The sequence below is a fragment of the Neophocaena asiaeorientalis genome, unplaced genomic scaffold (genome assembly GCF_003031525.2).
Source record: "Neophocaena asiaeorientalis asiaeorientalis breed wild unplaced genomic scaffold, Neophocaena_asiaeorientalis_V1.1 scaffold99, whole genome shotgun sequence".
NCBI classification, from domain to species: Eukaryota; Metazoa; Chordata; class Mammalia; order Artiodactyla; family Phocoenidae; genus Neophocaena; species Neophocaena asiaeorientalis.
In genome coordinates, this window is record NW_020173022.1 from 1,011,805 (window position 1) to 1,037,362 (window position 25,558).

The 25,558-nt window shown below is 53.1% G+C and overlaps 1 protein-coding gene across 2 annotated transcripts in view; it reads right to left on the reverse strand.

The window, feature by feature from the left end:
- GPR161 (G protein-coupled receptor 161) overlaps positions 1-25,125 on the reverse strand; it is a 30,776-nt gene extending 5,651 nt beyond the window's left edge. Inside the window, exons 1-5 of one of the 2 annotated variants that reach the window (XR_003002910.1) lie at positions 24,700-25,125; positions 17,237-17,961; positions 11,385-11,489; positions 7,996-8,112; positions 5,163-5,491 (exon numbers count right to left, since the gene is read on the reverse strand). Coding sequence is in view for 1 of the 2 variants with exons in the window: in XM_024742402.1 (XP_024598170.1) it covers positions 5,226-5,491; positions 7,996-8,112; positions 11,385-11,489; positions 17,237-17,961; positions 24,700-25,073 (1,587 nt within the window). In the remaining variant the exon portion in view is untranslated. Of the gene's footprint in view, positions 1-4,063; positions 5,492-7,995; positions 8,113-11,384; positions 11,490-17,236; positions 17,962-24,699 lie in introns of those variants that run through there. The other variant, XM_024742402.1, reaches the window with a different exon arrangement.
- Positions 25,126-25,558: the final 433 nt, after the last annotated feature.

The window sequence follows — 25,558 nt, forward strand, 5'->3', positions numbered from 1 at the left end:
AGGCCAAAACAGAGGGAGAGGCATCAAAAAAAAAAAAAAAAAAAAAAAAAAAAAAAAAAAAAAAAAAAAAGGAAAAACAGAAGTGGCTTTTAATTCTTAAGCTGTTAATACTGCTCCGGAAAATGCTTTCTGAGGGAAATGAACACAGCTTTGCGTACTTTGTTCTCCTAAAAATAACAGTGAGCAGAACTGTGATCTTGGTAATCTTATGCAGATTTGAGTTTGTGCTTTGAATTCTTTCCAGTGAATCCAGCCACCTTAGGCCTGAAGTTTTTTATAGGTCTGGCAAGCAGATATTCCAGTCTCCCAAACTCCTTGCTTTACAATAGTCCTACCTACCCAGTAAAGCCCTACTGGCCTTCTAATAATGATGACTGTTAACTATCCCTCATCCTCCTCGAGCTGCAGAGCTGGCTCTTTCCTTCTCTCAGTCACATGGCCAAGACCTGGCGTTTCAGCCCCGACCCTGGCTTAATCTCCTTTGAGAACTTGGACAATTCCCTTCACCTCCCTAGGCCTCCTTGGATTCGGTGTGTGCCCCTCCCCAACCCAGAAGGACGGTCCGGCTCTGCCCCCTCTTGTAGTCACATACGACTGTGCTCACAGCCGTTTTCCTTTGCTTCAGGGTGAAAAATGTGATTTCCCTTCACTCTCCCACGGAATTCACCTGGGGTTCTGTGTACACTGTGGGTGGCAGCATGGACTCCTGCCCCTGCACTGCCTCTTCCCTCAGGGGCTCGGAGACTCAGAGAATCTGAACCCCAAAGCCAAGGCCAAGCAGTCGCTGTCACTGCAGGATGGAGCTGCCCTGAGACTCCAGGTCACATCTCAGGGAGAGCATCCCTTCTGGGCTGTAAGGGAGCTCAAAGCTGAGCTTGCGCTTTGATTCCAGATGCCACAGCAGCCTGGGGCTCTACCATCTTCGATAGCCAGTAACAGAAAAGCTCAGTTTCGCCCCTTCAGATCTCCTGAATCCCAAGTGCCACTTAGCCTTTACCCCCTCCTCTCTGTCGTCTCCTCCTTTCTCACCACATCCCTTCATGCTGTACGGCAGACGTGATGATTCCTACGGCAACAACCTTCAACACCTCTTAACTAGGATAACAGTTATCTTTTTAAGATTCTCACTTCTTGTCACCGAGAGCCCTGTAAAAGAAGAATAATACACCCACCGGCAGAGTGGAGAAGAAACAGCAGGGGTTCAGCATCAGCTATGCCCCAGGCACTGTGCTGGATGCTCTAATCCACATAATCAGAGGCCCCCCTGGATTCTGTGTCCCCACAGAGAAACAATACAAAGTTCATTTTATAGATGAGGAAACGGCAATACAGAAAGATTGAGCAATTAGCCCAAGGACACCTTACTCACAAGCGGCAGCGTGGAATCCGAACCCAGAACGTCCCGTACCAAAGCCTGCCCTATCCCCACTATATCATTTGCAGTGAGATGAAGCATTTGGAAGTGCCCAACTAATGCCTAGCACATGACGGGCCCTCAGATGTCTTAACAGGTCAGGCACGCGGTAGGCCCTCACTATGTGCTAGCTCCCTGTCGCATCCTTTTGTAGCTACATCACCTCCACAGTTCCTTCCAGACGGCTGGGGCTCAAGGCTGAACCCTTGTCGTGAGTATATCCTGTGGTCCATCCGTAGACCTGTCTCTAATCTGCAAGTATTTCAAGGACCCACTATCAGGGTAGACAAAATACTCATCTAGTTAAATCTGAACAGGCCAGTAAAGTCTCTCACTGTATCAAAGCGCTTTTCCTCCCTCTCCCGTCCACTCCAAACTACCTTGGCCTATTGCAAACACTTGAGTTAGTCTCGCCGTTCACTCAGAGACTACACAGCAGCTCCTTAAATGAGAATCAAAGAACATTAGCACCAGATGGCCCTCGTCTTAACATTCCTCAACCCCGTTTCTACAGCAGTGATTTGCTTAAGCTCACACAGCTGAGCATTGGCGGTACCTGCAACCCCGAATGGGGTCACACTTGTAAGCAAGCTAGCTGGGTGGTCCTTGAAAGGCCGAGGACTGCAGTGGAGACCAGGAGCTCAGAGTAAGTGCTCGAAGCCAGAAGCAAACAAGCCTTCAGCTTTACCCTTAGCTCTTCCCGGTGGGGAACTGCCAGCGGCATCACAGCCACACTGCTGCCACCTAGTGTCGAAGGCCCTGAACTCCAGTCTTGGTGCGTCTGGCCTGGGAAAAGGCTAGGGATTGAGCTGTGTGCTCGGTGGCGTGGGACTCCAGTGCCTTCTGGGTCACACTAGCCCCCAAACCTGGTATCTGGGGTATAGCACTGGGGGCGACCCGGTCAAGTGGCAATCTCTATGAAAGAAGCAGAGATGGGCAACAGTCCTAAACGTGGTCCTGTCAAAACCAGAAGATGCAGGACTGAGGTTTTTACGTGAACAAGTGGCCAAGTGTCCCACCTGCCACTGTCCACGTGGCCCCCTCAGGAAGTCCTCAGGCTGCCGCTGCACAGCAGGATAAAGCATTATAATGGGCCTGGGTTCAGCGGGGGCAGTTGGGGTTCTGCACTAAGCACAGGGGTCCTCAAAAATCCTCTCAGAAACCTCAGGGCGTGTGGGGATTATGTCCTCACCCTCTCCCCCAGCCACCTCCTTTTGCTCTCCTTTCTCTTGCTCAGGCTGAATCAAGGAAAATCTGAATTCATGAATTCGCAAAATATGGTTCCAGCTGCCAGACATCCTCCAAGGCTTGGCTCAAACAGTCACCTCCTACATGGTGCTACCCCTAACTCCTTCTAACTGGAAATATTCACCTCCCTCTGGAGCCCACAGTTCTTTCTATAATCATGAATGGACTTTGCAATTCGTTAGCCTCAGTCTCTCCCAGGTCTCTCCCTGTACTAGAGTGAAAACGCTGTAGTGTTAGAACTCACAGAGCCTAGCTTGGTGCCTTGCACGCGCTGGATGTGCAGTGTCTGGTAGATGAATAAATAAATGGACCTCGGCAGAAAAGAGGAAACGCACAGAATGCTTTCAGGAAGTGCAGTATTGCTAGATTGGCTTAGATTCAATCCTAGTGTATCTGAGCTAGTTTGGGATCAGCCAGTGAGGACTTGGAGGCCGGGAGGTGTCTCAGGACTCTTTCCCTAGAGCCCAGCTAAGTACTGTCCAGGGGAAGCACTCTCCAGCCCCTGGGTTGCAAGTCACTTTGCGGCACTCAAAATGCCCTAAGGGGTGGGGGAGGGGCGGCATCGTGGGCTATTCCAACCTAGAGGTAAAGGTCCCTGCCCTGTTCCACCTTGGTGCGTACTAGAAGCTCAGGAGTATGGTCCCTTTAGAAACTAGACAAGGACAAGTGCTAGGAAAAAATACATGCAGAAAACATAAAATGCCCTCAGGTTTCGGAATGCCACCCAGTAGTGACAGCAGAGCCCGAGTGATCTGCACATCTCATCGGCAGAACCCAAGGGGGAAACCTTCCCACTCCCATCCAGAATGCAGACCAGTGCCTGGCACCCAGCTGACCCACAGGAGTTGCTGACGAGTTTGACCACCGTGAAGGTAGCAGCCCCCAGGTCTCAGGAAGTCTTCTGTAAATTGCAGACCAGGGGACCAGCCAACCACTGGGTCTCTGCCACACAGCAAAGAGACGCTGCCTCACTGAGAGCTAGCTAGGCCCCAATGGAACGCCACAAAAGTGATTCCCTTTCTGGGATGGCTGCCTCATAGCAGACACAGGTAGATCTCCTCAGAATGTACCCTCTGTTGACCCCCCCGGAATTCTGAAGGCGGGGAAAGGCCTGCACTTGGCTGACCTAATCACCCAAGCTGAAGGGCAGGCACAGGTGGTTCACGTCACCACAGCCACCGCTCCGAGCCCACACATGTAACTGCCATCCCAACTCCAAGGGAGAGAGATCTAACATCCAAGTCACAATGAGCGGCCCACTTCCGCCTCTGCCCCCATTTGTGTGTCTTGCCGGCTGGCATCCTGTCAGAACTGTGCTCTAGACACACTGGATGAGCCCACGTGCCCGGGCTCGCAGCAGTGCTTCACATGCCCACTAGAAACCGCACTCAAAAGCTGTGCAAATGTTGGTCCGTGGGTCACTTTTTGTTTTTTTTTCCTAACTTACAAATTCAGAGAACATCAAAGGTCAGAGTCAGAAATGATCCTGGCCACCATTCAATCCAACTCCTCACTCCCTTATCTTATTTTCCAGATGGCCTAGAGGTGACAGGGAGTCCCAATGACACGAGGAAGGTACGGCGGAGCCGGGCCTGCGCGCAGGTTGCTGACGCCAGGTCCAGCGTTTCTTCAAGTCTGTCTCGTCTGACACTGCTCAGGGCGGGGAAACAGTAGCTGCTGCCTATGGGAGTATTCCCTGGAGGCCAGCTAATCGAAACAGTCCATCAAACATCACAAGCCGAGTCTATTCCATGAGGTCTTCCTATGTGAAGGGGATTCCCTCCAACGATAACAGTATCTCTAGTTCCCAGCAGCGCCTGGCCCCATGGCCCTTTCAGGCTCAGTTAAGATCGTGGTTTCATCCTAACCAAATGGATTTTTTTGTTTCTTTTAATTCTAGAAATGAAACATCTGGTATCTGCTCCTTCCTCCTGTCTTTTACAGTGGTTTCTCCCTTCTTATGAAATAGCAAAGACTCAGTCACTAGGGAGGCAGCCCCATCCTCAGCCACAGCAGCCCCGGACCTGTTGCGTCGGCCCAGCGGCCCGTGAGCTGTCCCTACTAGCACCAGCAGGTGGCGCCACCAGAGGCGAGGTCATAACCAGGACCCCAGGGCGCAGCACCTGGATCTGGGGAGCTCGGCTCCTGGGCTCTCCTCTGGGGACCATTTAGTGTAAAACTGACGGCCCAGCAGGGTCCACGTCAACCACCCAGAAGAAGTGCCATCCTCCGAAGGGCACTGGGAAGGGCTCGCCTCCTGAGGCCTCCGGGACAGTGCGTGGCTGGACCCCCAGGGCACAGGTTGTGCAGAGGAGGAAGTGACCCACGCGGCGGTCTCCTTCTAAGCCGTGGTCTCTAGTTCCCCTCTACGGCCCACCTCCCACAAAGTCTCAGCCACACCTCCGCTGGCTCTGCTTTGTACTCTAGATGCCTCTGGTCCCATCGCTGAGACCTCAAGGAAGCCCACGTGTGGTCTCACAGAGACACGGAAGTCACTTACAGACATTGTTTTCAGTGTTTTTTCTGATGGCTGCACACCAGTGTGTGTTGAGGGCATCCACCCTCACGTCTGCTCCGCGGCTAAAACGTTCCCCTCTTCAATGCTCTGCAGCTGCAGCCTCTGACTCGCGAGAGTTCTGCTGCCTCGGCGGCTCCCAAAGCCAACCCCGGGGACGGTCCGTGCTGCAAGCAAGACCCCAGGCAAAGCCTCCTCCCCAAATAAGTTGACTTTGGCTTCAGCCTCTATGGCTTTGGCCAAGCTGGCTGCGTAACTGTCCAAGGACTTGTGCACTTCGGCTTTCACGTGAAGAATAGGGTTCTTGGCAGCTTCTGAGAGAGAAGGCAGAGAAAAGGTTAGCGAGGGACCAGGACCATGGCTGTCCCGGGATAGGCCTGCTCTTGTTTCACTGCCCCTGGGAGCGGAAGCAAACTGAGGTTAAGGGTGTGGGTTCTGGAGTCACAGTCCGTAAGGTGACAATCCTTGACTCTCCTACTTACTATCTGGGAAATCTTAGAAGTATTTAATCTCATGTCGGTTACCTCATCTGTAAAGAGAAGATCCTGGCACACCCCTTACATCATGGGGTTCTCGTGATAATTATACAGCTCTTCCTAAGGTGCTTTAGCCTAGGTCTGGCTCATAGAAAAAGGCTTGATAAATACTTTCTATTAATGACATTCAAATTTTTACATCTTTGAAAGAGTTCTCTGGTCTTTCAGCTCCCTGGAGTGTGTAATAGCTTTGGCTCTAAACTTCCACAAACCTGAATGTGGTCTCTGTCCTCTCCACCCTTGCTCAGAGATTCCCCAAAGCCATGGAGAACCTCAGGACTGGAAGCACATTAAAGGTCCGGGTGCCCCTTCCCCCAGGATTAGGACTCCTGACACCTAAAGTGCACAGAAGGGAGGGAGAGAGGGAAGAAAGGAGGGAGGGAGAGAGGGAACGAGGGAGGGAGGGAGAGAGGGAGGGACAGAGGGAGGGACAGAGGGAGGGACAGAGGGAGGGACAGAGGGAGGGACAGAGGGAGGGACAGAGGGAGGGACAGAGGGAGGGACAGAGGGAGGGACAGAGGGAGGGACAGAGGGAGGGACAGAGGGAGGGACAGAGGGAGGGACAGAGGGAGGGACAGAGGGAGGGACAGAGGGAGGGACAGAGGGAGGGACAGAGGGAGGGACAGAGGGAGGGACAGAGGGAGGGACAGAGGGAGGGACAGAGGGAGGGACAGAGGGAGGGACAGAGGGAGGGACAGAGGGAGGGACAGAGGGAGGGACAGAGGGAGGGACAGAGGGAGGGACAGAGGGAGGGACAGAGGGAGGGACAGAGGGAGGGACAGAGGGAGGGACAGAGGGAGGGACAGAGGGAGGGACAGAGGGAGGGACAGAGGGAGGGACAGAGGGAGGGACAGAGGGAGGGACAGAGGGAGGGACAGAGGGAGGGACAGAGGGAGGGACAGAGGGAGGGACAGAGGGAGGGACAGAGGGAGGGACAGAGGGAGGGACAGAGGGAGGGGGCCCTTCAATTTCACATCCATGGCCTTATGACTATTAACCTCACTGCCTGTTTCTCTCCTGACATTTTGGGAGGAACGGCGTATCCCCTACACCTCCCGTTGTCTAGAGTAGGCAACTTCCACCCCATTCTCCAGGAGGGAAAGAGGGGAGGACCTCTGCCCTGCCACTCACTCCCGGGAGGACTGACATGGTCTTACACACGTGCCTGCTCCCTGCCCTGCGTGCAGAGAAGGCGCCTTTGGAACTGCCATCCCCCAACATGTAGGCTGGATGGGGCAGGCTTGGCCCTATGCGGGCTGGGTGGATTGCGGAGGGCTTCAATCCATTTTTTTTAACACGGGAGTAACATATTATAAAGCCCATGAAGCTACTAATCCAAGCTCTGTTCTTGAATCCACTCTGCCCGTAAAGCAGACGAGTTGATATCTGCCTCCTTGACGCCCATGACCACCCCTCCATTCATCTGGAATCAGGGAGGGGGTGGTAGAAGAGATAGGACAAATTATGAACCTAAAACTCTGTCCCGGCCCATATTTATTTTGGTACTCAGCATTTCTGAAGAATTTATATCTTAAAGTCCCCGGACTCTTCCACCACATCCACATCCGGCCATGTCAGTGGGTGTCCTCACCACTGGGTGGGATTCAGAAAAAAAGAGATTCTTCCATCTGTGGGCGGCCTGGACGGCTCCTTTGTCACTCTTCTAATCAGCATATCTGGATGGGAAACTAGACCCCAAGTTCCAGACGCACCGAGAGTGCTGAGGGTTGAATTCAGAGCAACCGGAGCAGAAAAACGTAGGGACTGGATTATAGCAGAACTCATTCCTCTCACAGGATCCCAGCGCCCCCATCAGCTTCAGAGGCAACAGGCCAATCGAGACGGCGGCCTTTGCCTCCGGTGAAGTCGGCGCACTCATTGGGCAATGACTTCCCTTTTCCACGGGAGGAAGCCGAGGCTCAAAGAGGGCAGGTTCAGTCTCCTAACCACACATCATCCATAAAGGAAAGAAACCGCGGAGGGCTCAGAAACTGTTGTATCCAGTCGGGCAACTTCCTGAGGGAGGAGATGGGAATTGTGTGTGCGTGTGTGTCTGTCTGTCTGTGTATGTAGGCCACTGCTTGCCCAGCCCTAGATGCTGCTTGCTCCGAGAGTTGGAAGCCTAAGGACTTAAGTGAGACTGGCAGGTCGGGAGTGACGTGGGGCTGGGCAAAGGCGGGAGCCCTGGTGTGCTGGGGATGGGAGCAGGCTGGGCCCAGGAGCTTTCCTAAGATCCTTTCCTTTCCCCCGTTTCCCTGAAGCCATCAGTCACAGAAACGCACCTTTGATGTGTTCCACTTCATCTTCGAACGTCACTGAGCTCCTCCTCTTGGGCGGGCAAGTGTGGGAGGGAGGGTTGTCATCAGACGTGAAGTCTTCGAGCAGCATGATGTCCGTTCCTAAAACCAAGGGCGGACTGTGCGCCTACAACAGGCGACACCAAGTCCTTCTCGCCACCCTTCTCGCCCGCGCTCACACCCCTTGCGTCCCTCTCTCCCCTTTCATTTATTCAAACCCACAGTCAGGTGCAACCAAGTGTCCTGCAGCATTTGCCCAGGACACACACTGTCTCTCGTCCCATTTCGGGGAGTTTGCAGCCAGCCACTGGGGCTGCTTCAGACACACCAAAAATACAGCAGCGTTATCCAGGCGGACGGGTTACCCGCCACAGCGAGCAGACTCACAAGTGATGAGTCTGCCAGACCTGGAATGGGGAAGGGCAGTTGGGCTGAGCGGACGAGGGGGCCCTATTAAAGGGGCTTTGTGTTCACAGTGATTCTTCTAACAGTTTGAATTTCTATCATTCTAGTTAAAGTATGCTGTGCTAAATAAACATTTCAAACCTGAACATGTAAAGTTCTTTGGGGGCCAAAAAGGGATTGAGAAATATGCCCCCCAAAAAGTGGGGAAAAGGCAGAAAGGAAGGAAGTCCTATGAGAGAGAGCTGGGCAGGCGGGCAGGCAGGGGTGGGGCGGGGGGACCAGTCTTGTTCTGTCTTAGTCTCCAGCTATCAGTCCTTCAAGGCCTTGGTGCTCAGGAAATTAGGAAGAAAGGGGAGCTGGGAGCTCCTCATATGTTTTGTTTTTTTTTTTTTTTGGCGGTACGTGGGCCTCCCACTGTTGTGGCCTCTCCCGTTGCGGAGCACAGGCTCCAGACGCGCAGGCTCAGCGGCCATGGCTCACGGGCCCAGCCGCTCCGCGGCGCGTGGGATCTTCCCAGACCGGGGCACGAACCCATGTCCCCTGCATCGGCAGGCGGACTCTCAACCACTGCGCCACCCGGGAAGCCCCCCTCATGTGTTTTTGCAGAGCAACCTGAAAAGGCGTGTTCCTCTAGTGGACTTCACAACATGGTGGTTCAGCACGCAGCTTCCCAAATCGGACAGATCTAGGATCACAGGCAGGATATTTAGTCCCTAAGCATCCCTCCACGTCTACAAAATGGGGATGGTAATTCTCTCTACCTCACAGAGTTGCTGGGAGGATTCTGAGTTGGGACGTGTGAAGATGTGACACATTGCCTGGCACACAACAGGTGCCTCATCAATGAAAGTCATCACTCGTGAGGACACGGCTAAGAAACAGCGGGGCTGAAGCTCACACTCCGGTCTGTGTGACCCCCAAAGCCCATGCTCTTTCTTCTGCCTACAGCAGGGGTCCCCAAGCCCCGGGCCGCGGATCGGTACCGGGCTGCGGCCTGTTAGGAACCGGGCCGCACAGCAGGAGGTGAATGGTGGGCACGCGAGCGAAGCTTCACCTGCGGCTCCCCCATCGCTGGCATCACTGCCTGAACCACGCCCTCCCTGGTCCGCGGAAAAATTGTCTTCCACGAAACCGGTCCCTGGTGCCCAAAAGGTTGGGGACCGCTGGCTTACGACACTGTCCCCTTACTCCTTTTTGCCTGGTCACCTCCTATTCACTCTTCAGGTTTTAACATCACTTCCTCAGAGAAGCTTTTCTAACACCACCCTCCCCCCCGACAAGTTCTCCCCAACAGGGGGCACATACAACTCCGTTACGTGTCCTCACGGCACTCAGCTTCCCCTTTCATAGCTCTCATCACCCTTATAACCCTTACTAAAAGCAGAATTATTGAGGTATAATTTGCATCCCACACAATTCACCCATTTAAAGCGCATGGGATGGCCGTCTTTCCCACTAGACGGGAAGCCCCATGAAGGCAGTTTACCACTACATCTCCGGAACCTAGCGCAGTGTCTGCTCAAAGCAAGGGCCTGGCAAGTAAATATCTGTTAAATGAATGAATGTCACTCTGCCTCTGGATTCCTGCTGGTTGTCTGAGAAGAGGGAGGGAGCCCGAGGAGAGACAGAGACCCTCCCGTCCTTCAAGTCACAGAAGGGACTCAGGCCTACGAGGGCGGGTGCTACCAGTGGTTCAAGCCTCCGGGCTGCCAGTGGGAGAACATCCTCAGGGAACGTTCTGCCTGCGGGGAAATGCTCCACGACAGGAGGCCTGGGCTGGGTCCCTGACCACGGCCGGTACCCCCGGAATTCCGTGACACAGGCTCAGGCCAAGAAACACAGGTCAAGGCAGAGAGGAGTTTTCCAAAGGTCCCGGCAGGAGAGATGCAAGAGCAGGGAGGGAAATGCCCACAGACAGCCTGCTGTCGAGGGCCAGTATTTAGCACCCTCCCTTCATGCCCAGAACACGGCCAGACAGCAGCCCCGGGACGGGGTGCTTCGTCAGCTCCATGAATGACGGACGTAGGGACACCGACGGCCTCTGCCCACGAGCCTCTCATCCAGTCATGAACTGGCAAGCACGGGGTGTGGCACTTGGGTCCCCAGAGCGGTCGGCAGCAGACTGTGACATCACAGAGCCTGCCGCTGGGGGGAGGAGTCCTGGGCCGGCACCATCCGCTGGGCCACAGCTACAGGGAGGGTCTGGAGAATGCTGCTGGAGATGTGCTTCTTTGGGGAGACCAAGTTCCCCATAGGCATGTCGCAGGGCATCTAATGATGGTGACAAGGTATCCGACCTGGTTGGAGCTGCCCTTGATAGAGGGACGGCTGCCCCAGCTCACAAATGGAGAAACGCGAAGGTTTAGAAACAGACTGAGCAGCTTGTCTGAGATAACACAGCTCTTAAAAGTCAATTCGAGGGCTTCCCTGGTGATGCAGGGGTTGAGAGTCCGCCTGCCGATGCAGGGGACGCGGGTTTGTGCCCCGGTCCGGGAAGATCCCACATGCCGCGGAGCGGCTGGGCCCGTGAGCCATGGCCGCTGAGCCTGCGTGTCCGGAGCCTGTGCTCCGCGATGGGAGAGGCCACGGCAGTGAGAGGCCCGCGTACCGCAAAAAAAAAAAAAAAAAAAAAGAGTCAATTCGAGACTGAAAACCAAGCAGGTTGACTCCGGAGCCTGCACTGGACGATGGTTATTATAATTCGAGTAACAACTGACAATCACTTAGCATTTTAACTTTTCAAAGGCTTTCACTTAATTTGAATCTCACAACAACCCTGCATGGCAGAGAGAACAGGAGCTGAGATCCCCACTGTAGAGAGGAGGAAACTGGGGCACAGAGATGCTGAAGAGCTGTGACTGGACACCCAGACCCTTGCCTCTCGCCCCTCCACACCCTGGGAGACATCCCTCTCCCCGCCAGCTCCCACCCGGCAGGCACTGGGGAAGCGCGACAGGTGAGGGGCTTACCTGAGTCCTGAGAGCAGCTGAAGCCGGTGTCCCCCGTGCTGCTGCTGTTACCCAGGGGCTGCCCGCCTGCCATGAGTGCCGTGAGGTGTGGGGACAGGCCCAGGTCTGCAAGGCAAGGTCGGCACTGACTGCACAATCCACGGCCCACCCAGTCCCCAGGGGCCTCGCCTCCGCTCCCGTCCGTTCTGTCCTCCTCGCAATGCGTGCTCTCCACGCACTGAGGACACAAAGCTCTTAGCTGCCCTTCCTTCACTTCGCCCCTTGTTCCTATCCCAGGGAGTCTGTGACAGGATTCACTGGGCCCCCCAGAGGGGAAGCGCTCGTGACAAACGTCAAACACCAACAAGGCAGGTGGGAGAGGAAACGAGGTGAACAGTCCTGGGAGAAGATCTTCCAGTTAAACACGGGTGCGTGTTTAACTCCTGAGATCCTACCTGAATACCAAAAGGGATATTTTTTGAAGAGGCCGAAACCCCCAAATGAAGAGGATGTTTTTAAGTTGGAAGGTGGGAAGTGGGCAGTGGAACTAGCCCAGGAAAGAGCTGAGGCTGGCAGAGGGGGAGGCCTTGAAGGAGGCCCCCAGAAGCTCAGGAACTGGAGGCCCGGAGTCTCTGCAGGCAGGTGGGGCTTGATGGAAAGTCTCTACAGGAAGCAGTGGGTCGCCTCCACTGCTGTTCCCAGTTCGGGGTCCAGGCTCTCGTTCCCCATGTTGGCAGGAGAGTGGACAGAGTGAACTGGGGGACTCTGGCCTTAGCGACACCAGGCACATGGCAACGTGGCAAAAACCGAGGGAACAATGAGAGGCTACATAGTTACCAGTGGGAGCCCCACCCCACTGCCTCACCTAACCTGGGCAGGAGACCAGAGACCCCGTCTCCAGGGTAATCCAGCCAGCCAGAGGAAAAGCCCCGCAAACCCCAAGATCTGGGCACCCTGTGAGACGGCCCAGTCCCACCACCGCCCAGGGCTTCCCGCCGGCTTTCCTGGGCTGACTTACTAACCGTGAGGGACAGTGGAGATCACCAGATACTTAAGGAAAGGCACTAGCAGAGATGGGGCAATAAAAAAGTAAGGGAGGAAGGAGAGAAAGGAGAAAAAAGGATGTCTCAGGAGACAATGCAGGGAGCTTCAGAAAACAAAACAGAATTCTAATTGGGTGTCCTTAGAAAACTGAAAAAATAATGACTCCATGAACAAAAGAGCTGGAGGCCATAAAGACCATGGAGCTAACAAAAAAAGGCACTCTTAGCAATTAAAAAAAGCACAGAAAAGTCAAACTCCTCCAATCTCAAGAGGAAGACCTACCTACCTGCCACGATGGACCACCAGCGTTTCCCCCCAGCAAACCTACAGACAGGAGACACCTCCACCCTGTACCTTCATCCTAATTCTTCTGAGGGGACAAAGCGACGTGACACACATGCCCTCCTTTCTCCTTCAGAGCCACAGAGGAAATGATGGGGGCTGAACCCGAGCAGTCAGAGCACGTTGCTCTCAGAAGCTCCCTGTCATCACCTGTGGGGAAAGCACTTTTGCAAGGAGCCTTCCCCTCTCCTGGGGGTTGGTGTGGAGGTCTGGGGCCAGAGAAGAGCCCAAACATGATCAGCCACCTCCAGGGTCTTGGCCTCAGAATATGACTATGTCTCAGCTGGAAGCCCGGCTTGCGGAGGGGTGGGCTGCCGGGGGAACATCCACTGCCAACCGGGACGGCTGAGGCCACAGTGGGTTCTGGACACCATCTCTGAGGCTGCAGTGAAAGCCAGGCACAAGTCCTGGTCTCTACCAGCGGGAGAAATCACTGGAGCCAGACCAATGCGGCTCGGCTAAGAGATGTGGAAACAGGGCAGCCGGGCGGCAACTCTCTATTCTGCGTTTATCCAGCATTTTACCACTGGAGAGTAGACTCAGTTACCCTGAGTTTTTTCACATGAAACAACAACACATCTACTGGGCTGGGCCCGATCCAACCCCTTTCACAAAATTTTTTTTTTAAAAGAAAGCAAGAAAAAGGCACCAAACGACAGGCACAGGGATCAGATCAGAAGCCTGGAGTGGCCAGAAGAGTCATGAGTGCCTTTGAGAGGCTAAAAGAACAGAGTGTAGTTCTGGGGTGACATTGGCACTTTGAAGTAACCAGAAGACCTCTAGGTGGCGCCAGGAAGGGAACTTGGTAAAAGCAAGGCAGGAAAATTCAAAGGCCCCAGGGTCTCCTTCCTTCCCTCCAGCCCAGACCTCACAAGGGCCCTGAGGTGGGGCATTTCCTCTGAGCAAATGGGAGTCAGCGCCCTTCCCTGCAGAAGACAGCTGGGAAGGCTCTATTCCCGGTTCCAGGAGCTTCGAGCGCACATGAGTGCAGCATTTGAAGAGGCTGGGCTCCCACCATGCCCAGGCCTCCCTCGAAGTCTGGGTTGGGCTGATGTCTGGGCTGTCCACCCCAACTGGGTTGGCGAGTGGCAGAGCTGTTGGAGAAGCCTGTGGCCCTTTCTCCTGAAGGCCCCTTCTTTGCTCTGATCACCTGTAGCCACCTGTCAGCTTTGGAGTTGTAGTCTGGCCTCCCAAGACCAAACGTAAGCATTTAGCTCACGTTTCAGCACTGGAATCAATGTCCACTCCAGGGCTGACCTACCCACCATGAAGTGGCCCTGCCCGGCAAACTCCAGGGAGGCCAGAGATCTCAATTCCTAGGGGAGCCCCACGGGAATCTGCTAATGAGACCTCACAAGCAGAACGTATTGTGGTGGCCCGGTGACAGCTGGCACCCAGGGAAAACCTAAGCTGCTGCACTTCTTCAGTTTGGGGCTAATAGAATGAGAAAACCAAAATCCATGGATTATGGGTGAAATCTATGTATGAAATAAACATGACTGCATGTGTAAAACTCCTGGCCTCCCAGAGTCGGTAGGAAAGCGCCAGGTGTTTGTGGAATGCCACTTCACCGCACCTGTGCTCACAAGCACAGTTAGGAAAGTTTATAATTCCGTGTACTGAATCCTTTGGTGAAAACTTTGCAGATGCCAATGCAAAGGGAGAGGAACAAAACCGAGACGGGGCCTCCGAGCCTTTTCTTGCTGGCTTTGGAACAAATCTTACCATCCTTCTTACCAGGGATGCCAGGTGGAAGGCAGAGTTCTCCCTCCTGACCAGAAAGGCTGTGGGCATTCCTGGCGTGGCTGGAGCAGAGCGCGGAGCTGGGGTGGGCACTGCATTCTGCTCTTTTTCCAAGACTCCTGCTGACGCTGTTGCCCACCTCCTGATGTCAGGACGTCCCGGGAAGAGACAGCAGGGATGCCCCCAGCTCCCATTCAAGGGGAAGGCCAGCAACTCAGAACCCATCATCCCACATGCTCTCCAGCCCAAACACATCCCACAAGACTGCTTTTCCCTCAGTGAGGAGACTGCTCACCACCTTGGACTTGCCAACCCAACCACAGCGGGTGTTTTCCGCCTGTTCTCACGGCCTCACACACTCTTCCAGGATAATCTCAAGTGGCTTGCATGGAAAATCTTGGCCCCCAAAGCAGATGTTTCTTTCTGTTCTATCTACCCTCTCCTCCTCCATTCTCCTTCCTCATTTTTTTCCCTTCCTCATTCTTAACTTCATTGGAATCGAAAACATTTAATTTTTTTTAATTTTTATTTTTTTGCCTAGAAGGTAAGCGATTTTACAAAATCTGAACAAATAAGTTCATCAGTGAAATGAAACCAAACCCTGAATGTACTCCTCCTAGCTCACAAGTCACACTTGGAATCATGGTCTTGCCAGTGGCAGGGGGTGGGCATTTCAGGAATTAAAATACTGGGCTCCTGAGAGATTTTTTTCTCCTATAGTCAAAATTAAAAGTCCCAGAATTCCTTCCTTTCTCAAGAAGGAACACTCCATCAGTCCCTGAGATAAATCAGTGACATTGGTTTGTTTAATTGCCACATGGAAAAGACTCCTATCATCACTACCACTGAATATTCATGATAATTAAGAGTTGTTATTTCTTTCCACTCTCTTGAGAGGGTAGGTGGAAGACCTCTTTCCTGAGGAGGAAAAATGATCTCGAGCAGCATGAGTTGCCCAAAGTCATCTGGCAAGAGACTAGAACTGCAGGCTGAACTGGAGCTTTCCTTGAATATGGTCTGATAAGTGCCCTCAGAGTCTCTCTTCCAACAGCCTGTCCAGATGACAGTCTCCCTCAAACAACACAGTCATAACTGCAGGGGCAAGATCCACGAGTGCATGCTACAAACAGTGCGAGCCTCAAAATATCTGCTATGTTGTACTTATTAATGACAATGGAAAAAACAGTGAATTTACAGTGGGGGAACTTGGCAGACGCCACCTTAACTAGAGGGACTGAAAGTACTTGCCACCAAATTCATACACTGAAGCCCTAACCCCCCAATGTGATGGGTCCTTGGGAAGGTACTGAGGTTTAGAAGAGGTCATGAGGGTGGGGTGCTTATAAGAAGAGACCGGAGACCTTGCTCTCTCCTGTCCCTCTCCCCAGCCCTCCGCCATGGGAGGACACAGCAAAAGGACAGCCTGCAAGAGGGTCCTCACCAGAACCCAACCATGTTGCCACCCTGACCTCAGACTTCCAGCCTCCTGAACTGTGAAAAAATGAATGTCTGTTGTTTAAGCCATGCAGTCTACGGTCGTTTGTTGTAGCAGCCCAAGCTAAGACATCAACCGAGAGATCAGGGTAAAAGCTAGCGAGTAAGACAACCTACTGACATATGTACCCCCGGCACGCTCACTAGGAAGAGCACATCACCCACCCAGCCTTGCCTGCCAAAAAGGTATTACCTCATTGTGACCCTGAGAACACATGAGCTACATGCAAATTGAGGGGCCTTCTACAAAATCCCCGATCAGGACTCTACAAAAAGTGTCAAGTCATGGAAGACAAGGAAAAAAAAAAAAAAAAAAGACTTGTCAAAGACGGAAGAAGACAAAGGAGACGTGACAACTGAATACAACGTGGGATCCTGGACTGGATCCTGGAACAGAAAAAGGACATCAGTGGGAAAATGGGTGAAATCTGAGTCGAGTCTGTAGCCGTTAATAGCGCTGCACCCCTGGCGATGTCTTAGGTTTGATAGCTGTGCTACGGTCAGGCAAGATGTTAGCACTAGGAGAAGCTGGGTGGATGGGTATTCTCTGTACTGTTTTCCCAACTCTTCACTGAGTCCAAAATTATCTCAAAAGAAAAAGGTTTAAAAAAAAAAAAAATCTATCCCCCACTAGAGTAATTCCTCTGGGTCTCATCAAAGGGGATGGGATCATGTCCAGAAACTGTGAGCTCCGAAATAAATTACCAAATGGAGGAGCAGCTGTACACACACCAGATAGTGACATTTCAATGAGAGAGTGGAGGTCCGCCATCGACACGTCCTGAATTATTAGCGACAATACGAAGAAACCACCGACCTGTGAGGAAAGGCCCAAGACGGAGTATGTCCAGGAGGAGTAGCTGAGGAGGGCAGGAAGTGCTTTAAAGAGGACCCTGCCTTCAAGGAACACTGAAAGGTGAAGGCAGCCTGGTCCAATGCTTGGGTTCTTTTTTCTCTAGATAGATCTATCTAGATCTACTCTCCAGGCCAGCGGGCCATGGCTGTGGTCACAGAACACGGATTTCTGAACTCTGGTGTACCCTGCCTTGAACTGCTCAGCTCAGGAAATCTGCTTGGGAATCACAGTGGACACTCTGGGATATTCCTTCCCCAAAGGAAACCTGTGTTTTAAGCCCTGAAGCAGCAGTGAGTCTGAGACCTCGCCCATCAACCTGCCCGAGCGCCTGCAGGACCACAGGCTACACCCGCCTAAGGGTGGGCATCCCTTCCCTGACAAGTTCCCAAGTTACCTGTGATCCTGTTGGAAATGCTGAAGAGCCTGGAAGTCCTCTGCCGCTGCACAAACGGTTCCCGGTAATACCGATCCCCAAAGCACATGCCCAGTAGTTCCTTGCGAACCGTCTTGTTCCAGAGCCCATAGATCAGCGGGTGGCAGATGGCACTGGTAAAGGACAGCCAAGTGGCCCAGGTCTCCAGGGTTGGGGAGACATAGTTCTTCCCCCAGAGGGCCTCAGAGGTGATGACGACCATGTACGGGCCCCAAGTGACCATGAAGGCACCAATGACCACCAGGATGGTGATGAGCGCTTTGCACTGGTTGGCCGAATAGACCACGCCCTGAAAGGCGTTCTTCCTACTGCCCGAGGAAGAGGTGGAGGTGCTGGAGTTCTTCCTCCCGTTCCTGTGCGCGTCCTCCTCCACAAGGACCACGGTGCCACAGTGCACCTTGCGTGCCTTGACCCTGGCCACGCGGAAGATGAAGCCATAGCACACCAGCATGACCAGGAAGGGGAACAGGGCACACCAGATCTGCCAGAAGGCGGTATAGCCAGGCTCCCGGTGCCACGCGGCCACACACATCCACTTGAACTCGTCAAACTCCACCGATGACCAACCAAACAGAGGTGGCAGGCAGCCGATGAGGGAGTGAAGCCAGATGTAGGCAAGCGCCACCACGGCTCGATTGCCTGTGATCTTCATGGGGTACACCATGGGGTACAGGACAGCATAGTAGCTAGAAAAAGAATGGAGGCAGGTGAGGGAGACGAGTAAAATAGAGAAGACACACCAGGAGGGGCACCCACTGCTCTCCTAGGTGGCGAGCTCTGTTGGATTTCTCTCATTCAACACTGCCATGGGGTGAATGCTTCTAAAAGTAGCACCTTCTCTCAACCCTCCCCGGACAAGTCACAGACTGGCCATGTGACACAGCCCCGTGGAACTCTTCATCGGAGAACGGCGGAACACCAGGAAGAACACAGAGCTCAGGCGGCCCTGTTTCCAGAGCCCGCTCACGTTTCGGGGTGTGGCTAGTCTTCAGGCATCTCCAGGAGTTCTAAGGGATCATGCATCAGGCCAGATCACTTCTGTGTTTCTGACAGTAATCCTTTTAGACCCCTTTCAGAGGGTCCTCAGAAACCAGAAGAACATCTAAGGATTATGGGGTACATTCATTCAGTGAACGTTTACTGAAGGCCTGCCACATGCCAAGCACTGTGCTATGCACCGGGAATACAGGTAAAAAGGTGCAGGGGGAGACAGACACATAAGCAGGGTACGAGGCTCTGGAGCAGAAAGGGGATATTTAATCCTCACAAGAAGTCTTTAGAGTGACTGGCATTGTCATTATCCTCATCTTAACAGCAGAGAAAGGATAAATAATCTGCTCTAGATAAGGAAGGGGAAGAAACAAGATAAAACCCAGGGCAACCTGACTCTACAGTCCCCAGCGCACATGCCAGCAATTCCCTGCAAACCGTCTTGTTCGGGAGTCCACAGACCAGGGGTGGTTCCTAACCCCTCAGCTCTGTGAAGAAGGAGAGAGGCCTGGAGAGCTACTGATTCATACTGACGGGGCCTCGGATCCAGACTGCAGGGTCAGGGCTGACTTCCTGGACCAGATGGCACACAAACTCAGGTCTTGAAAGAACAGAGGCACTGGCCCAGGAACAGCTGAGGCAGAACGCCAGCCTTGGCGAGACGCGGAGATGTACCTGAGCACCGGCTCAATGAGGAAGCTGCCTGTAGCTCAACCAGGCCGGCGCGGGGTGATGGTGCGCGGGGAGAAAAGGAGCCAGGGGGCCGGGGCGTGCAGAGCCTTGCCAGCCAGCTGAGCTCTGACCCTTTAACTGGAGTGGGTGGGAGGATTTAGACCATGGGGTTGAAAGTAAACCACCAGCCTCCCCACCCGGACATTTTATCCAAAGGAAATGTTCTTTAATGACGGAGCTTCTGCAGGAGGGCAACGTGCGGCGGGACAGGGGTGACCACACTGAGGCTGCCTGCTACAGGCGGAACCTTAGGAGATGACTATGGCTATGAGCCTCACACAACACCTGTGAACCAACTGCTCCACCAGGACCTTCCTGAGTCACCCCTGGGCACTAGAGCTCAGGGACAGGGGCCACGGCCTGAATTACCACCTGCTGCCTGGGGCAGGCTCTCATGGAGGGGGCCCTGGATGAAAGGCCTTCCAAATCAGAGGCAAGACGGGGACTGCTGGTCTCAAGCCTCGAGGCCCCACCAAGGTCCAGCCTGGAAGGAGTGTTTCTGAGCGTGGAGCCTGATGAGAGGAAACCACCGTGATTATGGTATGGATTACAGAACCCCTGCACAGAGCCTGGGGTAAAGCAATTCCTGTCTTCTGCTGGCATCTGGGTTCGCATCTTGCAAAGGCCGTGCAGCCCCGTGAAAGAAGCATGCCTTTGGAGTTGGCAATCCCTGGGTTCAGATGGCGACTCTGCTGTCCACTAGCTGTGTGACCTTGGGTAGCTGAGCTAAGCTCTCAGAGCTTCAGTTCCTTCACCAGGAAGATGGGAATCACAACGTCTGGCATAGATCTGCTCCAAGGACAGAATGGGCTCGAGTGGGGGGAAAGGGCTGGATGGGGCCTCCCTTTAGATGGCAGCGGGGACAGAGCTGGGACATTGTGCACTGACCTTTCCCCCTTCCTTCCTGAAGACAGAATCCCTATCTTGCTCCTGCAAAACTGCTGTGACCACAGGGGACGCTGGGCCTTTCTAAGCACCAGGGGATGAATCAGGCCATGCTGGTGGTATCCCCTCCCTTGCCAGGTGACCAGCTGAGGCACTGACCTGTGTGACATCATCTAGCAAATGAAATGTGAGGGGAGTTTGCTGGGGTGGGATTGGGGGCACTTCCAGGAAGGTTTTCTCCACTTTTAAAAAGAAACAAGGTGGATATTCCTACTTTCCTCTGCCCATTTAAAACTCGTGCAGGCACTCTGACCTCAGGCAACACTTCAGGGGTGAGTGTACAGGTAGGTGTGGGAGGCCAGGCCCGGGGAACATGAGCTTGTCCCCGTCTCCTCTGACCAGCCACGTTCAACCAGTCATCAAAATCATTACGACGGGGCTTCCCTGGTGGCTCAGTGGTTGAGAGTCCGCCTGCCGATGCAGGGAACACAGGTTCGTGCCCCGGTCCGGGAAGATCCCACATTCCATGGAGCGGCTGGGCCCGTGAGCCATGGCCGCTGAGCCTGTGCGTCCAGAGCCTGTGCAAAAAAAAAAAAACAGAGGTCGTTATCTAAGTGGGTGATCTCGTGGCAGGAGAGCTAAGCATTGGAGCCCCTACGGGCATTACCACTTTGAAGTTACACGTGACATCACAAAAGGCTCTTTGGGGACCAACGGTGGTGCTTGGGCTCGTGTCTAAAAATGAGTTGTTGGAGAAAAGATGGAGAGCTTCAGAAGACAGCTAAGAGTATGGAAAACAAAGGAAAACCCCTCCGTTTTGGCCTGTATTAACCTGCAGGGAATAGGGAGTTGCTTTTGTTCTATATTTTCCTTTGAACCTGCAACTAGGCCTAAATAAGGCTTAAGTTTAAAAAATGAAGTTTCAAATCTATGAAACCCATTAAAAAAATTCCTTTTGTGGACAGATGTTGGCATGTTTATATCTTGATAAAGGTGTAGATTTGAGCATTGCCATGTATGTATATTTAGCCAAAAGAACCCTAAAACCAAAGCCTTTAGCATCTCAGAAACTGGCCGAGTTACTTACCGGCCATGTGGACTTGGGCGAGTTTGCAAAACCTCGCCAGGCTCTTCTGCAAAATGAGGACTGATAGGGTCGTTGTGAGGATTAGCTGGGATCTACATTTGTTAATGGCATAGTGCGGTCCCCGGCAGGTGACTAGCATGTAACACATTCTAGTAGAGATCATGCCCCCCGCCCTTGTTTCCTTCCACTTTCTTACCGATGTTCCCATCTCTTTCTTCCACCCCCATTCTCTTATTCTTCTCTCCTCTCTCCTCACTTATCTTTTACTACTGCCTCCTCTCGCCTGCTTCCCTCCCTCTCACTCTCCCTTCCTTCCTACCCATCCCCTCCACCTCTCTCTGTCTCTGCTTCTCCCTCTCTTTCTCATTCTCTCTCTCTCTCACACACACACACACACCCCCACACAAAGCTGCATCTTTAGGTTTCCAACATAGAAGGCAAATATGCAACCTTCAAAATCACTAATATCAAGTAAATTTAATTCCCTAAAATTCGTGAGGACAGGGGAAGGGGTGTTTGAAATCCTGGTCAGATGGTGATCATTTATATGAACATGATCGATTCGCTGGTCCAGTCAATTTGTATTTTTAGCCACACGAATGACCAATAATAAAAAAAAATTAATCGTACCTGCCATGAAAATATTTGAAGACACCAAATTTTATAGCAGTCTATATCTTATAGTCAAAGATCTGGGCAAAGCACTGTGATGGCCAAATCCATCTTGCTACGCTCGCAGGAGGAAATGATCTATTTTCCAGAGACAACCAGGCCTTGGTGACTTGTCATCGCTGGGAGAGGCAGAAGCCCTTGCTCGACTCACGGCTCTGTCACTGGGTGACCCTGGCGCGGGCCGTGGGGTCTGGGGTGCCTGGATTAAATCTCTGGTGAGATGACCGGTGACGCCCATTTGTTCACGTGCGTCACCTCTTCCGTGACCAGCTGTTTCCCCTGGTCTCCAGCTGTGTCCCACACGCCATGCTTTTTCACCACTTCCGGCCTTGCTCCCTCCTCTGCGTTCTCACAGCACCTTCAACACACTGGCTCTGCGTACACACCACATGGTCCTAAAATTACCTGGCCACATGTCTATCCCCCCAACACCGCGAATTCCTCAGCGTGTCTGTTCATCTCCTTCAGCTGCGCGTTCCCAGCACCAATCACCTGGCCAGGCATACGTTAGGTCCTCCATAACTGTTTAATCAAATGAATAAATGGAGGTGGCTTCTTCATTCGGAAGGGCCCCTACAATCCTATTCACTGTTAGGACTTAGCTCAAATGCCCCCTTTTCCCCAGAGCGTTGCAGGCCCTGCCATCAGAAGCAGCCACGGGAGCTGTCATAGCGCTTAATTCTGCTTTGCGTTCACATCAGGACCCACGGGTCAGCCTCTGCCATGAAGCTGTGAACTCCTGGTGGGCAAGGGCTGCGTCCTGCTCATGCTGTATCCTACCATCCGAGGATTTAGCACAGGGCCTTTCACAGAGCAGACACCCAGCAGATATTCCCAGCGTGAAAGAGCAAGGCGTCGAAAGAGGCAAATGCTCTCTCGTTTGATGCATTTTGATGGCGTGATTTGAGAATCGGGCATGCTTGCTGGTGGAAATCGCACTCTCGCTTACCTAGACCTCAGATCCAAGTAAGCAGTATACGGCCTCCGAGAGCTGCCTTCACTTACTGAGCATCCACGTATACACAGTTCTGCGAGAGGCATCTAAAAACCGACTTTCCCGCTCTGCTCCTGAGCTGTTGGCCCCCACTCCACCTTCCACAGGACCCAGGACGGGATATCCCAAAAGTAACGACTCCCCATCCCATCCTACTGCCAACAGACTTCCAGTTATGTCTGCAGTGCTTACTATCAGTCTTGACAGGATGCCGATGAACGGCTGCTGAAGTAATAACCTGTACAAGCTTCTGAAGGGGAGCCCGCCTTTTACACATCAAGAATCTTCAAAGTGTGTTTACTGTGACTGAAAACACAATTCCACAGACATACATCTTCATCAAAGTGCTATATAAAATAGTAAGCTAACAGGGGACTGTAAAAATAAACTACAGTCCATCCAGAGGACGGAATACCACGTAACCATTCAAAATCATGTTCTCCAGGGATATCTGCAGGTGGGAAAAATGCTCACAATCACTAGTTAAGTGAAAAAGCAGGTCACAAAACCACATGTGCCTTGAGTCTATTTTCTAAATTTACTGCATGCGGCCAAAAATCTCTGGAGGCAAGTATACTAAAAAAATGTAGGGCTTCCCTGGTGGCGCAGTGGTTGCGAGTCCGCCTGCCGATGCAGGGGACACGGGTTCGTGCCCCGGTCCGGGAGGATCCCACATGCCGCAGGGCGGCTGGGCCCGTGAGCCATGGCCGCTGAGCCTGCGCGTCCGGAGCCTGTGCTCCGCAACGGGAGGGGCCACAACAGTGAGAGGCCCGCGTACCGCAAACAAACAAACAAACAAAAGTAAACAGTGATTGCTCCTGATTGGCGGGATTATGGATATTTCTTGTACTCTTTCTATTTTTGGTATTATTTTCTTTTGTTGCGGGGAAAGAAGATATTTGGAGAAGCCACCTGATTAGTTCTGACCAATGGCTTCCTTCACTCTAACCCCCCTCAGGCGCAGAGGCCTGAAAGGATTCTGGCCTCGGCCCTAGTGGAGGCCTGCACCTTGGGTAGACCATCCAGCCACCACTCATCGGCTCAAAAATGGACGATCCCAAGGGAGCCAGGGGACTCGTGTCACCCAGTGACGACAGCCCTGGGGAACCCCTCTGTGTTTTCCCTGACTCCCTCCCCAATTCTATAAATCACAGAGAATCTGAATCTCCCCCCTCTGCCCTTGTACAGTTGAACCCTTGCCTGGGATGAATGAAGTGACCATTGGCAAAATCCTAATAAAGAAGACTCCAGGGGTCGGAAACTCACTGTCAAAGCCTACAGGACTTTAACAACTAAATCTGACAGCCTAACGTAGGAATCTGGAAGAACCTTCTAGATAGAGCTGAGGGGTGTCAGCAGTACTATTCCTTGCTGTTAGAGACAGCTATGCCACAAGAAGGGACAGCCCAGATGTCTTAAAGCACACACTGTCTCCCCCAGGTGCCACCATCTTTACTACCTGCGTTGTCTTCCCTTCCCCTGCTCTCCTTCCATCCAGGACTGAGTTGATGTTCAGGCCCTTGCACTGTGGAGGATAGAGAGTATTTCCTCTTTGGGCTGCCCTGGTGCGGCTCTGGCCCAACCCAAAGCAACAGAGAGCAGGCAGCACTTTGGGGAAGACCTGGATCTGACACCTCCTCTGCCACGTCACCTTCCTCAGCTTCTGTTTCTCAACTATCAACTGAGAAGCGGAAGTTAATAGAACTTTTCTTTCTAATTTGTTTTTCTCATTTTTTGGCCACGCTGCACAGAATGTGGCATCTTAGTTCCCTGACCAGGGATCGAACCCACGTCCCCTGCAGCTGGAAGCGCAGAGTCTTAACCACTAGACCACCAGGGAAGTCCCCAACTACATGCAACCTAGACCAGATAAAATCAGAGGTGCTCTGGTTGAGGGGATACAAGAAGAGGCAGAACTCTGCTTTCTCACCCTCCCCAGCACAGACGTGACACCCTCCCGAGGAACTGAGGCAGCTTGGAGGGCACAGCCCACATGATCTCTCAGGTCCCCCCTTCACCCACACTCCTAAACCCTTCGATTCTCTGAGTGTGATGCAAGCTTACCGGTCGACGGCGATGACCCCGAGGGTGAGCATGCTGGCCGAGCTGATAAGCAGGTAGAGGAGGGCCGAGAAGTTGCACCAGACCACACCGAAGATCCATTCCCTCCGAACGGAGCTGGTCGCCACGAAAGGCAGCACCAGCACGGACAGCAGGAAGTTGGACAGGGTCAGGCTGAAGACGAACTTGTTGCTGAGGGTGAGGAGGTAGGACTTCCTGTACAAGGTGACCACGATTACCAGGTTGCCCAGGCAGACGAAAATGGTGATGACGACAATGGCGATGAACTCGGTGACGACGACGCCCCCTTGGCCACCGTCCTCCTCGGTGAGGTTACTCAGCTCCTTCCTGTGGCTGAGGGAGGAGTTGACGCTCATGGTCAGTGCGCCTCGGCGGGGGGTGGGCAGAGCATGCTGGACGACTGGAAAGACAAGACCCAGAGACAGGAGAGCAGTCATCAATCCATAGCATGTGCACTTTACAGAAGAGCTGCAGAGGCCCCAGGTCACCCAGCCAGTCGTCTCCACGCAAGCTCTACAGAAGTGGCCAGCTTTCTACAACCGACTTTCTATGCGACTCACTGTGTCCCTGTGAACGATGTGTTCCCCCAATCTATCTATTTATTTATTTATTTAACTTTTGGCTGCGTTGGGTCTTCGTTGCTGCATGCGGGCTTCCTCTAGTTGCAGCGAGCGGGGGCTTCTCTTGTTGCGGAGCACAGGCTCTAGGCGCACGGGCTTCAGTAGTCGTGGCTCGCAGGCTCCAGAGCCCAGGTTCAGTAGTTGTGGCACGTGGGCTTAGTTGCTCCGCGGCATGTGGGATCTTCCCAGACCAGGGCTCGAACCCGTGTCCCCTGCATTGG